Source organism: Taudactylus pleione, unplaced genomic scaffold (genome assembly GCF_031769625.1).
Source record: "Taudactylus pleione unplaced genomic scaffold, aTauple2 ptg000226l, whole genome shotgun sequence".
Taxonomy (NCBI): domain Eukaryota; kingdom Metazoa; phylum Chordata; class Amphibia; order Anura; family Myobatrachidae; genus Taudactylus; species Taudactylus pleione.
This window is the reverse complement of record NW_028284628.1, coordinates 3,090,052-3,105,767: the sequence shown is the minus strand read 5'-3', so window position 1 is coordinate 3,105,767 and position 15,716 is coordinate 3,090,052. Positions and strand designations below refer to the sequence as shown.

The 15,716-nt window shown below is 43.8% G+C and overlaps 1 protein-coding gene across 1 annotated transcript in view; it reads left to right on the top strand.

The window, feature by feature from the left end:
- The first annotated feature begins 366 nt into the window (after window positions 1–366).
- Window positions 367–15,716, top strand: part of PDE4A (phosphodiesterase 4A) — a 28,597-nt gene continuing 13,247 nt past the window's right edge. Inside the window, exons 1-5 of the mRNA XM_088479062.1 lie at window positions 367–846; window positions 1,245–1,338; window positions 9,608–9,786; window positions 11,529–11,627; window positions 12,937–13,101. Coding sequence (XP_088335188.1) covers window positions 799–846; window positions 1,245–1,338; window positions 9,608–9,786; window positions 11,529–11,627; window positions 12,937–13,101 — 585 coding nt within the window. The 5' untranslated portion in view covers window positions 367–798. The remainder of the gene's footprint in view (window positions 847–1,244; window positions 1,339–9,607; window positions 9,787–11,528; window positions 11,628–12,936; window positions 13,102–15,716) is intronic.

Sequence of the window (15,716 nt, the reverse complement as noted above, 5' to 3'; positions counted from 1 at the left end):
GAGAGGCAAGAGTGTGAGGAGAGAGAGAGAGAGGCAGGAGTGTGAGGAGAGAGAGAGAGAGGCAGGAGTGTGAGGAGAGAGAGAGAGAGGCAGGAGTGTGAGGAGAGAGAGAGAGAGGCAGGAGTGTGAGGAGAGAGAGAGAGAGGCAGGAGTGTGAGGAGAGAGAGAGGCAGGAGTGTGAGGAGAGAGAGAGAGAGGCAGGAGTGTGAGGAGAGAGAGAGAGAGGCAGGAGTGTGAGGAGAGAGAGAGAGAGGCAGGAGTGTGAGGAGAGAGAGAGAGGCAGGAGTGTGAGGAGAGAGAGAGAGAGAGAGAGAGGCAGGAGTGTGAGAACAGAGAGGGGGGCAGGAGTGTGAGGAGAGAGAGAGAGAGAGGCAGGAGTGTGAGGAGAGAGAGAGAGGCAGGAGTGTGAGGATAGAGAGAGGCAGGTGTGTGAGAAGAGAGAGAGGCAGGAGTGTGAGAAGAGAGAAAGAGACAGAAGTGTAAGAAGTGCTAGAACGAGACAGGATGTGAGGAAAAAGAGAAGTCACAATGATAGGAGATGATTGCATGGTAAGGAGAGAGCAGTGAAAGAATTGACTCGGAAAGATGGGACGTGTAACATGGGGAAAGAGTTAAACACGGACTGACTTCACCATTGGGATGAAAACAGACGTCCTTGGGGGTGTATTAGATGCTGACGACTCATTGAGAAATATGGGAATGTAGTAAGGGGATTTTACATCAGGAGCAGTGGAAGAGACTGAAGACACAACAAGGAGATCGGAGTGCCCGGTCTCCTGTATTCTCTATACTGTCACCATGCCAGATACCAACTACCTGCGCTCAGTGTCCTGGGGATACATCAAGGTAAGGAACCCCTCTAGTGCTGGGCTGTATAATGGTGCTGATCACCTATATACTGATAGGGACCTTGCTGCTCTGCTCTCCATTATTTTATTGTGTTGGTTATACTTGCTCCACATGAACTAGCAAGGAAATAGTTACATGTTACTGTCCTATCCATAGGCAGAATATCCGCATTGATCTGTTTAAATCATTACACGATTTGTCTAAGCAGCAGAAAGGGCCGGCAACTTTTTGTACTGCTAGAATGGCTGTTGGATCTGCCTCCTCTACTATTGTCACACAAGACTGATGGACGACCAATATTTTCTTGAATGAATAATTAACACTATACACATGTGCTTTTAATCAGTCCCTGTCAGTCAGACACCTTTCATAATAATCTGTTTTCTCTCTGGCAGTTCAAGAGAATGTTGAACCGTGAGCTGACACACTTGTCTGAGATGAGCCGTTCCGGGAACCAGGTTTCAGAGTATATTTCCAACACCTTCCTCGGTGAGTTATATTCAGCATCACAGGGTTTATAGCCGTTTGGGTCGTATTCACACAAGACCGACCTGTTGGGAGCCGAATCTGGTTTGTTTTTTTGCTGTATACTTATAATAAACCTGCAGGCAAGCAGCTTTCATCATTTCAACACTAACGCTAACCAAACCCCCTATTGTTGACATGTCATTTTCTCCATGGTGACATTTTGCATATGTCGACATGTTAAATGTCGTCATTTTAACTGTCGCATTATACCATTCCACATTCTGGTGTCGCCATTGCGAATGTCGGCAATGTGACTGCATACCTCTGGTAGAAACCCATGTCGGATTAAATCCAGAATAATATTCCAAACGACCAGTACTCTCAGTCTAGTAGTGGAAAGATCTTTATTCCAACTTTTCAGTCTCCCAAAGACAGACAACATTCATCATTCATAAATGTACAATGACATAAAAATACAAAATTTAAGAAAAAATACAAAATTTAAGAATAAATCAACAATCTAGTGTAAGTTCATTCTATAAAGCAAGAATAAACAATCATCCAATACAATATCCCTTGCAATGGCAATATCAGGAGGCTGCATTTAGTAACGAGAATTGCTAAAGGTTACTTAATCTTCTCACACCCAAATGCTGCAACACAGCAGGAAATGGCCGCATATAGTGAGACATTATTAAAGTTTTCACAAATCCCATTCTGGATTGGACATGAAAACATAAACATATCTGGAAAATATATCTACAATCCAGCAAACAACATTTTAGTGATATTTGGTGTTATAAGCATAATTTGATATTAACAAATATCTACAGGTAACAGAGAAAGCGTCCTTCAGATCAATTAAAAGTAGAGACTAGGCATTGAGACATATATTAATAGTTATACTCCAAAACATGTAAAAAAAACAGAGTGCTAGTATGTAGTAATAATGTAGTTCACAAGAGAAAATGGCACTCCAGTATCAGATTCCACACACATGAACAGTGCTTGTTTAGGCATACCGCATATTTAATACGGCAATGCTTTGGGCAGCTATGTGCCCTTTGATAAGATATATATATATATATATAATATTTAAAATATATAGTGAAGCTTTCAATGAAAGGTAATGATTAGTCAGACAAATATTAAGCAACTGATTCGGAAATGGTGAAACGACTCCAGTAATATTTCCATTATACATTGGCATCACTCACCAGGATCTCCTGTAATGGGCTTGAATGCTGTACGGAAGGCTTTTGTTTCTGAATGATCTAGTTGTACCTTTCATTAACAAATATATGCCGTCATCCCTGGTTCTTTACTGGCTTTTTTTTTGTGTCTAGTGGTTCTAATAAAAATTCTATAGATTTTGGCATGTGCAAAAAATGTGCCCATCCTTCCATAAATTAAGCGGGTGATGACAATTCAACCTTGAATTGCTTCTTTAACCCTTATAGCCACTGGATGTTGGGCCTACCCCCAACAACCATGGGACCATCTAAGCAACTGAATTAATGGTTGAAAATTATTGGCCATTACACAGCCAGAGTAGTCTACAAAGAGATGTCTCTACACTTCAGGCTCGGAACATTCGCTGTCGGGAACATCATTTTTGAATGGAAGTTAAGGGGAAACTCTTGAAGTGAAAATAAGTTCTGGAAGACTCATAAATATCTTGTAGAACTGGTCAGATATGGAAAGCAGAACCCAGATGTTGCTGCAGAGTCCATGCAGGAAGAATTAGTAGTAGTGGTACACAGGTCCTCAGCACCGCGTTCCTTTATACAGAACCAGACTGCATGGAACGTTATCATCTGAGGAATACAATAGATTACATCGATAAAATGGAAATATTTCAGAACAATACTTTTTGGTCACAATGAAAAAAAACAAGCCGCATTTGGAGTGGACAAGTGGGGCCATTATGCATTTTGAGTTGCATGGCAGCTGCTGTCAGGGAGAATATTGTCCGGAGGGAAAGAAGAATCAATTCAACTAGATAATGTAGCAGAGTTCTGGGGCCCATACATCTGCAATGCATTGCTCAATTTCCCCATTCTGCTCGGGTCGGTGAATCGGGGAAATCCAACGTATGGAACAATCTCTCGATTCCCTGATTTAGACCCGAAAATGGTCAAAATTGGGTCTGTGATTTTTAACATGTTGAATTTCCCCAAATCTTCTGACAGATTTCCGATCATCGATGTCCACGGATCTGCATTTTTGATTGGCGGATGGGATCAGCGTCAGCAGAACGGGAAATCGGGCAGTAGATGTATGGCCTGCATTAGTGAAGAAATTGATGGTAAAAGAGTTTGGCTATTTTCAGAAACATAATAATCTAATGCGGCCCCATACATCTACAGCCTGATTACCTGTTCTGTCCATCTGAATGGTGATCAAAAATGCTGATCCGCAGACATAAATGATCGCCGACCCATTATAGAAATTCAGAATGTTGAAAATCCCTGACTCGCTGATTCCAGTCGGACCTGGTCGTAATTGGGGAATTTAGATTGTCCAACATGTTGGATTTCCCCCATTTCCTGGTATCGGTAGAACAGAGAATTGGGGCAATCCATTCTATGGACCCCATTAAATACACCTCACAATGAACCATTAAGAAACAATGAAGGTATTGGGAATAGTTGTCACAGATCCTGAATTTGAATATTATTGAACGTCTGTGGGTAGATGAGCAAGAACAGGAAGACTTAGGCCCTGATTCAGAGCCGGACGCAAGTCGCTGCTCGTTCGCTCCGAGCGATGTTTTCCCAACTGCGCATGCGTACGGATCGTTATACGCATGCGCGAACAACTCAGTGCGGCCGAAATTCATGTGCTCGCAAAATAGCGAATGCCTGATAATTTGAGTGACAGAAAGAGGCGTATGTGGGTGGTAACAGGGGAAGGTGCTTGAAAACGGGGAGTGGCGATCCGATCGCAGGCGTGCTTAAAGGTCAAAACGGGCGTTTTATGGGTGTGCATATTTAAAACAGCAGCGTCATTGACCACGTCACTGGGTTATTTTAGAGCCAGAACTGCTCGCAAAATTGTGGTAGCAAACACCAGCCCCAAGAATAGCGAGCAGTTCATACCCTGGTCGATGTACTCGATTAATCTAATAAATAGCGGACATGACGTAGGATGCGAGCGGCCAGGGGGCGTATTTTTTCAAAAAACGAACGCAAGTTTTGTTCGCTCGTTCAGACATAGAGGCGTGAACAGACCGCAAACAGCGAACAGTTCATTTGAATAGCCACCCCTTGTTTTAGAACGAACGACCGCAAATAGCGAGTGGCTCTGAATGAGGGCCTTAGTTGGCTACAAAAACTCAAAGTAACCTTCAGCAGCTTCCAAAGGACTGACTGACAGGGTACCACTTCTGACAAAGGACTGACTGACAGGGTACCACTTCTGACAAAGGACTGATGGGCTGATCCATCCGCCTGAATGCTTGGTCGAGTGGCTCTGCATCCCTGTGCTCTGCACAGTTGGCATACTGAGTAGTGGCGTGCCCTTGTTATGTGATCAGGCCCCTTTTTCCTGTGCGGACCATGCAAACGATGCCGTCCCTGTAGGATAGCCAAGGTATTCACAAGTCACATTCACAGTTTTATTTTATTTTTTATATTTAAATCCACAAATAAGATAGATCTGCACAAATAAAAAGTATATGTGCATTAAAGTATGCAAATCTAGATCTTGCTTAAGATTGCAACCTGCTGATTTAATTTTATGTAGAAATTTAGCAAAACATGCAGCCTTACCTGTGAAGCCCATTGTTTCGCATACATCTGTATATCCCAATGACTAGGGGCTTATAGCCTTATTGAAAAATGCCACTTCATTTGTGGCAAAATGAAGTAACAACATTATTGGGCACACACTACCCAATGCGACGCCCTATGGTGCCGATTAACAACATATCAGGAGGATGGTACACGTTTCACAAACTGGTGACCCACCGCTCGATATGTCGTTCACCGCCATGGACGACAGAACGACCCCAATGTCGGGCAGCTGGGGCACACATAGTCGGTACATACTACTGTAGACGATGAGCCCGATATGACTGCTTGATCCACGGGATCAGACGACATATCGTCTAGTGTGAACCTGGCATTACAGTGTTCTAAGTTGCATGGGGTGGCTATCTCCAGAGCACTGATCATTAACCTTGGGAGCACTGACTATTGACCAGCAGACAAACATTGGTGATTACAGCATTTCTGCTGGGGGGTACCATAACTAAAATGGTCATTGCTTTGTGAAAAAAGTTGCTAGTAACATTTAGAAAGTATACAGGTATAAAGCATGTTGTCTGAAATGCTTAGAAGCTGAAGCTTGGCCTTTAACAGGTCAACATGGAATTTCTATCACCTCAAGTTCCAAGCATTCTAGATGGGGTGCCCTGATTTCACATCATGTTAGAACCAGTGGACAGCATTGCCTGAGATATCTGTAGACATTTGTGAACCATATTGTAAATCTAGATGACCTGGTCAGTGGAGAGCCTGTCTGCAGGACACAGCTTGCTATACTCAAAATATATTAGATTCTCATCCAGATAGTCTGCAGGAAGTGTAAGCTTCAGTCATTGGCTCCCTGCTACCAGTGGGAACCATGAGGGGGATCTTGGCTTAGAAGACCCTGCAGATACATCAGAAGGGCAGAGAGCATTTCCCATCACTTCTAACACATAAATGAAACTACCCCAGCCCACAGCTGAAACTCATGAATTGCAGAGAATGCTAGATACAGTGACACCGGACTTCATATACAGTATAGAGCTGCATTGTATACAAAACTCCAATACAGTTTGCTGTTCAAATTAATAAAAAATAACAAAAATATGATAAAATCTAGCCATTCATTCTCTAGTACACAGGTTCTCAAACTCTGCCCTCAGGACCCCACACAGGTCACATTTTCCAGGTCACCCAGCAGCTGCACAGCTGTTTTCATCTGACAGAACCATAGGAGGAAATAATTATTTCACTTGTGATTCTTTGAGGAGACCTGGAAAACATGCACCGTTTGGGGTCCTGAGGACCGAGTTTGAGAACCTGTGTTCTAGTAGGTAACATTATATAATATCTTTTCGCATTTTAAGAACCTTGCAAGCTCCAAATTACTACTACTCCATATAACCTCTCCCTATATCTCCCATATTACTCCATATAACCTCTCCCTATATCTTCTCCTATTACTCCATATAACCTCTCCCTATATCTCCTCCTATTACTCCATATAACCTCTCCCTATATCTCCTCCTATTACTCCATATAATCTCTCCCTATATCTCCTCCTATTACTCCATATAACCTCTCCTTATATCTCCTCTTATTACTCCATATAACCTCTCCCTATATCTCCTCCTAGTACTCATATAACCTCTCCCTATATCTCCAATATTACTCCATATAACCTCTCCCTATATCTTTATATTACTCCATATAACCTCTCCCTATATCTCCTCCTATTACCCCATATAACCTCTCTCTATATCTCCTCCTATTACTCCATATAACCTCTCCCTATATCTCCTCCTATTACTCCATATAACCTCTCCCTATATCTCCTCCTACTCCATATAACCTCTCCCTATATCTCCTATTACTCCATATAACATCTCCCTATATCTCCTTCTATTACTCCATATAACCTCTCCCTATACCTTCTCCTATTACCCCATATAACCTCTCCCTATATCTCCTCCTATTACCCCATATAACCTCTCCCTATATCTCCTCCTATTACTACATATAACCTCTCCCTATATCTCCTCCTATTACTCCATATAACCTCTCCTTATATCTCCTCCTATTACTCCATATAACCTCTCCCTATATCTCCTCCTATTACTCCATATAACCTCTCCCTATATCTCCTCCTACTCCATATAACCTCTCCCTATATCTCCTATTACTCCATATAACATCTCCCTCTATCTCCTTCTATTACTCCATATAACCTCTACCTATACCTCCTCCTATTACCCCATATAACCTCTCCCTATATCTCCTCCTATTACTCCATATAACCTCTCCCTATACCTCCTCCTATTACCCCATATAACCTCTCCCTATATCTCCTCCTATTACTCCATATAACCTCTCCTTATATCTCCTCCTATTACTCCATATAACCTCTCCTTATATCTCCCCTTATTACTCCATATAACCCTTTCCTGAAGCTGCTATTATTACTACATATACTCCCTATACCTCCTCCTATTACCCCATATAACCTCTCCCTATATCTCCTCCTATTACTCCATATAACCTCTCCCTATATCTCCTCCTATTACTCCATATAACCTCTCCCTATACTTCCTCCTATTACTCCATATAACCTCTCCCTATATCTCCTCCTATTACTCCATATAACTTCTCCCTATATCTCCTCCTATTACTCCATATAACCTCTCCCTATATCTCCTCCTAGTACTCATATAACCTCTCGCTATATCTCCAATATTACTCCATATAACCTCTCCCTATATCTCCTCCTATTACTCCATATAACCTCTCCTTATATCTCCTCCTATTACTCCATATAACCTCTCCTTATATCTCCCCTTATTACTCCATATAACCCTTTCCTGAAGCTGCTATTATTACTACATATACTCCCTGTTACTCCATATAACCTCTCCCTATACCTCCTCCTATTACCCCATATAACCTCTCCCTATATCTCCTCCTATTACTCCATATAACCTCTCCCTATACTTCCTCCTATTACTCCATATAACCTCTCCCTATATCTCCTCCTATTACTCCATATAACCTCTCCCTATATCTCCTCCTATTACTCCATATAACCTCTCCTTATATCTCCCCTTATTACTCCATATAATCCTTTCCTGAAGCTGCTATTATTACTACATATACTCCCTATATCTCCTCCTATTACACAATGTACTTTATAACCTTCCATGTGTCCGTTTGTGGATGTAGCAGCTCTCTGGTGTTAGCTGTACTCCTCCCAGTATCCAGCACTCTGGGCACACAGACCCTACAGACATGTTCCCGGGCCCTGCGTTGTACGTAATATAATGACTTCTGCATGTAACGAGTTACACAGGGCATGATTCATGTTTCTCACACAGACAAAGTTTGAGATCTGAGGCAGCGATCCCCTCATACGTACGTATTAATAAACCTTTGACGTGGGAATGTATATTTAGCTTCCCTTCCAAAGTGCCAGCTGTGGGAAATGAGGGAGAGCCTTGTGCTGTCCTGTATGCTGGATCTGCAGTGAGTGATGTGCTCTGCTCTGCAGCTTAGTGGGTGCCTCATGTCCACTAGCGGGTGTAGAACTACAAGTCTGTGCATGCCTTCACGCTAATCTTGACTATCTAACTTCATAGCATGGAAGACCGTATACCATTGGAAAGGGGGGAGGGCGAGTGATTAAGCATTGTGGATAGAACCATTGTGCTGGATATTGTTAACCTTTGTACCCCATGTCCTGTATTGAGACACCCACCTGCGGCTTTGCAAATCCCACCATGTGTGTACAAAACAAAGCATCAGTCGCAGATCAGTTGATTGTTGCGTCCCTGAGTGAGTCTATGGTCCTGCAGAATGGACGTGGGATTTGAGACGCCGGAGCCATATTCCTTGCATACGGGCTCGCAGACGCAGGATGTGACATGCCCCTGGAACGCTTGTGACACACCTGCACTCCTTGCCGCTGTTCCCGTTACCTTCCCCAAATGCTCCCGGACTGTCAAACATGGGCGGCGATTAGGGTATATGACAACAGCAATTACAGTTGTCAGATTTCTTGGTAACTTCTTGTTAAATGACAGGAACACGGATAGATATATGTTATATTCTGCTAGGCCGATAATGCAATCTCTTTCCCATAAGACATATAATCTGCTCTTACCCGCACCTTCCCCAGCTAGTAAACTGTCCATTTTCATCATCCTTCCTGTAAGAAGAATATGGGGAAACTTGGGACAGCTGTTCCCATTGCCCTATAAATATTGAGCCACCCGTCCCAGCATCCTGACAGCTCTCCATGCACCTGGCAGAACAAGACCTCCCTCACAGCTAACATGGAGTTTTCTGTGGTTGCTTTTATCCTATCCCTACAAACCTGCTTCCTAAGACTGGGAATATCTTTGCTCAGATATGATGGCAAATTCCTCAGAAGGGGAGAAGAGGCGGCTGGACCCGGAATGGGTACACACAGAACACACTTCTCTCTGCAGCGTGCGGCGAGCGTTGCCGGCATTTCATCCATTGTTCTTGTTTCTTATGTGTTACAGACAAACAAAACGATGTGGAGATCCCATCCCCAACTCAGAAGGAGCGAGATAAGAAGAAGAAACAGCAGACGATGTGCCAAATAAGCGGCGTCAAGAAGCTCACGCACAGCTCCAGCCTGACCAACTCTACAATACCTCGTTTCGGAGTGAAGACTGACCAGGAGGAACCTCTTGGCAAGGTACAAGCAGGGATCCACTAAGTTCTCTCCAGAGCAGGGGTGGGCCATAAGCATCCCTGCAGCAGTACGTGCCACTGCCCTGTGTTCTATGTGTTTTATAATGAACCCCCACACAACTCCTGGCATGTAGCTTACCCAGTGTAGATACACTATCATCAAAGGGTTCTATTTGTTCCATTTGTTTTGTTTGAGCGTAGATGTAAAAGATGCTGTTGGTTCTAGTTATGTCATAGTGTTTTGCCTGATCAGCAGATGGTTATATCAGAGGGTCCGACCCTTTCGGGCATAGAGCAAGGGGTGACGCAACGTCAGCAGTTTGGAAAAGCCGCCTGGACATTTAGGCTATGCTGGCACTAATGGCTGCATGCTAGAGATACACTGGTCCTGTACAAGCAGCATTTCCTAATTAAGCTAATGATAAGGGCAAAGCACTAGTGTCCCGATATATAAGATCAGGACAAGAGGAAGTGATATAGGTGTTGTATATTGAACAAAAATATTTATGGAGAATCACAGCGCACAATAAGTCATAAGCAGCAGAATGCACTAAAACAATGATTCACCAAATCTAAAACATAGATATAATAAAAAGGTTCAGTATATAATCATGCACCAGACTTAAATCCAAACATGAGAGAAAGGGAAAAAAATAAAAAAACCTTTTAGAGATCTCAGTCCAAACGGTTTGGTCTCACCCACAAATTTGCGAGAGGTGTGATGTATTTCCTCTGATAAATTCCAAATTCTGTGTTGTTAGCTGTTGTATAATACCTGCTGCTGCCAGCCCCAGTGTACACCAAGAAGAAATACAGGTGCACAACTCCAAATTAACTGATTATATATAAATAAATACATTTTGCAGTAAATACAGTAGAGGTTTTTGGCATAATCTTGGCCAAGTTTATGGGCCTGCCCACCATATCCGGGTAACCTCTTGTCGGTCAGGTCCCTAACATACTAAGGCTCAAATCCAGAGCGCAGGACACCCCCAAACTAGCCCAGCTAAACCTCCAAGGCACCGCTCTAATAAGAAAAGTGAAGTGTTAAGAGCAGTGTCTACTACATTGGTTACAGCATGGAGTCTGGCAATGTAATATGCACACCAGTCAAGGCACAATATAGGTAAGTCCTGCTAATATTTAGACACTGTAGTGCAGCTTTGGTTCATTTTTGGGGTGTGGGTCCTCCTAGATTGCTTTGCTGGTCTGCTTCAGGGCACCGCAGTATAACACATTTTCCTTTGATACATTTTAATACCTCACTGTCTGTTTCTTTTATATATATGTATTTCACTTTTTTATTTTTATTCTTTATATGCAGCCAACGGGTGTCCTGCGCTCTGGATTTGAGCCCTAGTATGTTAGGGACCTGCCCGACAAGAGGTTACCCGGATATGGTGGGCAGGCCCATAAACTAGGCCAAGATTATGCCAAAAACCTCTACTGTATTTACTGCAAAATGTATTTATTTATATATAATCAGTTAATTTGGAGTTGTGCACCTGTATTTCTTCTTGGTGTATATATCAATGGTCTCCACAGGTAGCACCTCCAAATATATATATATATATATATATATATGTCCAGAGTGTGCAGTCTGAGATCCATTTTCTTTGTAATCCCATGTGTGGCCAGACATAGTTTGCACCTATAGGCTTATACTATAGCCGGGTATACCTGAGAGCAAACTGATCCTCTGCAGCAACCTGACATTACCTCTCTCTGTCTCTCTCTACACTCCAGGAACTGGATAATTTAAACAAGTGGGGCCTTAACATCTTCCGAGTGGCGGAATATTCCAATAGCCGCCCGCTGAGCTGTATAATGTTCACCATATTTCAGGTGCGTATGGTGTGGTGTAAGGGGGCTGGGTCACAAGTGCAGAGAAATGATCAGTGATATAGCTGAGGCCCTGTAGTCATTTGTTCTATCTCCCGAAACTTGCACAGTGGGTGCCGGAGATGTACTAAGCACACACAAAGCTCAGATTCAACTAACAAACAGAAGCTGCAAAATTCCAGGTGTTGTATTGTACTCATTCACAATATAAGGCAAAGAAGTGTCATATACAGATGTGTCCTCATACATCTAGCCTCCTTGCGCGTTAGACAGCCCTTCTAGTCGTGCCATGCCATGGCGTGACTCGGTAGCATCTTTTTACCTTCAAAAGCGTCTTATTCACACAGTGATGTGAATGTGTAGCACAAGCAACTTCTGCTGATTAAAATGATATGCAGCATGGCTATATTCTCTGAGCAACTGCGGGTGTATCTGCATGCAAAATGCTATGTGTCAGTGTCAGCGGCTGTAACACTGTAACGTGGCATTTTACATGCAGATACACCTGCAGTTGCACAGAGAACATAGGCATGCTGCATATCATTTGAAGCTGTGCGAATAAGACCCATTTCAAGGTAAAAAGTCGCACGAAACGACGCTTGGCGCTACCGAGTCACACTGAGCTCCCGTGTTATGTGTAGCACGACTTGTAGCGCACAGAGGATAGATGTATGTGGACACATCTGAACACAGGAGAGAACAATGTCTGGACTGTGGGCCTGATTCAGACCCGGTCATCGCAGGCGCTGAGCGCTCGCAACCGGGTCGATGGTGGCCCAGAGCGCATGCGCACGACAGAGCCGGCTCCGTCATGCGCTTGCGCGAGACCCGGATAGCGACGGGCAATCTGTCGCTCCGGGTCTTGCACCAAAGGGGGCATGCTGTCGATGTTGAGTGACAGCACGCCCCCTTTGGTGGGCGGGCCAGGGGGTGGCTGCCCAGACGGAGGCGTTCCCATGAGAACGCCTACCGTCTGGGGACGGCCCCACTGACATCACAAATGAGCCGAAATCTCTGTGGGGCTTGCGGCCACGAGACCCTACCACAAGGGTCTCGTCGCAAGCCCGATGATGGCGATGGTCTGGCACGGCATGGCCGCTCGCATTAGCTGTGGGTGGTAACCCACAGCTATGTGAGCGGCCGGGAGGCCGCTCCATAAAAAAAAAGACGCCCTGATCCTGAGCAATCAGGGCCTGTGTTATTAATAAACTCCTATTAATTCATGGCTGGTATCGAAAGGTCCAGCCAAGTCTGATTAGGCCTCATCTTATGTGTACACTTTGCTAACGCCTGCTGCTTTCTGTCTCCGCAGGAGAGAGAGTTGTGTAAGATCTTTAAGATACCTGTCGAAACCCTAATCACATACATGATGACCTTAGAAGATCACTACCATGCCGATGTGGCGTACCACAACAGCTTACACGCCGCGGACGTCACACAGTCCACCCACGTGCTGCTCTCAACGCCGGCATTGGATGTAAGAGACTGGGATGGGTCGGGACAGGTCAGGAGGGGTGGACAAGTCTTGTTGTATATAAATTTGTGGCTGAAGACAGTGACACCGCTGACTGTCCCATATTTGTTTAAAGGAATTGTCCAGATGATTTAGTTTATTTATTTTTGTTTGTGCGCACCCTCCTGGTTGTTATTGTATATGTCTTCTTCCTGTGCTTTTCAGCCACGTATTTATATCAGCAGGAACAGTTGTTTACTGTTGATCCACGGGGCTGTGACACAGATGCTCTCTGCACTGCATGTGACTGTATTCAGATTGCAGCTTTGTGTCAGAACCCTGGGGCAACAGAACCTGAACTTAAAGCAGTAATGGGCAAGAAGCAGCCTGGAGGACAGACCCGGCCCTGCAGGCCTTTATCTGCTTTATGCCTCTTGCTGCTGTTCTCTGCTTTAGGTCCCAGTGCGGTTCCCCCGCAGCCCTATCTCCTATTAAAAAAGTGAGTGGGGAGGCTCAAGTGTGTTTTAGGGAAAGTGGGAGGTCCGAGGGATTTTTAGGGGGGTAAATGTAATTCTAAAGGACATCTATGGGTGTTTTTGGTTAGTTTAAGCAGTTCTTTGTTTAAATTAATTGTTTTAACTAATTGCTGAGACTAATGGTAACGTGAGGCACTTTTCATGTGTCGGGGGCCGCACTTGAGGCACTTGGAATGTCTGTCCATCACTGACCTAAAGTGTATTGCTTTGTGATCCCAGTTTGCTAATATGCTCCATAGCCAGAGGCACAGATTATTTCAAGAACAGAAGTAGGAATATATAGAAGATAAATAGACATCCTGTATATCCTCACGTAGAGGCGTGACAGTAGCTAGCTATATTTTCTATTCACACCTCAGTGAAAGCTATAACGGAAATAGAGAGTTGCACTGGGCTCTGTTGAACCAGCTGCCTCATTTCTATCATTAGTTTATTTAAACAATTGTTGTCTCAGTATAGGAGGGAGAACCGGTCTGAGGAGCTGGCAGCGAGGCCCTTTCCCGGCTGGTATGGCAGTGTGACAGCCTGTGATGAAGTTACACACTATCCTCCAGGGCCCTCAGAAAATATTAATAATGTACAATATAAACAGATGGAGATAGCAGCCTGGACGTCATAAGTAACACGACCCGGTGGCTGATTACGTGGTAACATTTCTCTACCTGGGCCGAGGCACAGACCTCAGCAGCGTCAGGATGCCCAACGCATTCAGCCAGTTTGAGTTCTGCTTAATAATGTATCACAATGAGAACGTGAGACCGTCTGTGCATGGGAAATACAATGTATACGTGAGCTCTGCATACCTTCCCGGCCGCAATCCTCCACCCTCTTAATGCACCCTTCAGTCCTATGTAGTTTCTGTGTGTTACTGTGGAAGTGGTAGTGTTGGTGGGCATACGTATTGTAGTCAGATGGGAATAAATCACAGGAGAGTAGCTTAGACGACAGAAAAGAGTCCTCACTGTGGTAAATCACGTCAGATTGCCAACGCAGTATTCAGTGTGTGTTATTAGCAAGTACGGATTTTACCTGTAAATGAGGTGGAAGTAAATATGTGAATCATATATTACATTAACGTTACAAAAAATACCCCACATTATGTATCCCCTGTCTCCCTGCAAGGCTATGTGATTGTGATACACATATATACACATATATATGCTCTAATTGTAAAGCGCCATAGAGTTTATTGGCTCTGTACAGACGTGTCCTTTTATATTGTGGCTCAAGTTGCACCAAATAGCCCCGCCCTGGGTGCCAGGTCCTGTGCGACTCACCACACTAGGCACCTTTGTTGCTGAGAATGTGTGTCCTATTCACATGAATACAACAACTGGAAGGGACTGTATCGTGTACACAGCCCACCGAGGCTGGCGACGCTTGTACATCTGTGCGCACTGAATCTGTGTAAAAAGGGCTCCAATGCGAGCAGACGCGGCTTTTCCTCACGCCAGGCTACGCTGTGCTTCATGTGCGACTTTGTAGGTGTGTTACACCTGTTACTGTGCAGTTAAAGTCGCAGTTTAGCGTCTCTGATATACTGTGAACGGCTTTTCGCTGCGATGCGACTGTGACGCAATATTAAAAGAGAAATGCAGTGCGCTACTCGTCTCTGGGCGTCTCTGTCGTGCCGGGCATCTCGCATAGTATGGCGTAAAGAGGGTATATATACTAAAGGTCAATTTTAATCGATTTTGATTGATTTAAAATAAGTCGATATCGATCAACATCGATGTTGTTTCTCTGGGGTTAAATCACACTTTTACTATCAGTCAATTTTTGATTTTTTTTTTTTTTTTTAGTATTCGCAAATGTGTGATTTAGCCCCAGAAACACATCGATGATCGATTTTTATAAATTCTAATTTGATTAAAATCGACCTTTAGTAAATATACCCCTCACTATCTGAGGACACATCTGTATAAATAAATGTTAATGTATGTATTAGAGAAATATACTTGTATGCGGTGACGGTACTCGGTAACCAGACAGAGCCCTGGTAAGAAAAGGTGCATGGTGGGCAATGTAATACACGCCGCTGTCATATTACATGTTCTGCTGTAATTCATGTATGACGACGTTTGATTATATACCTTGCTTAAC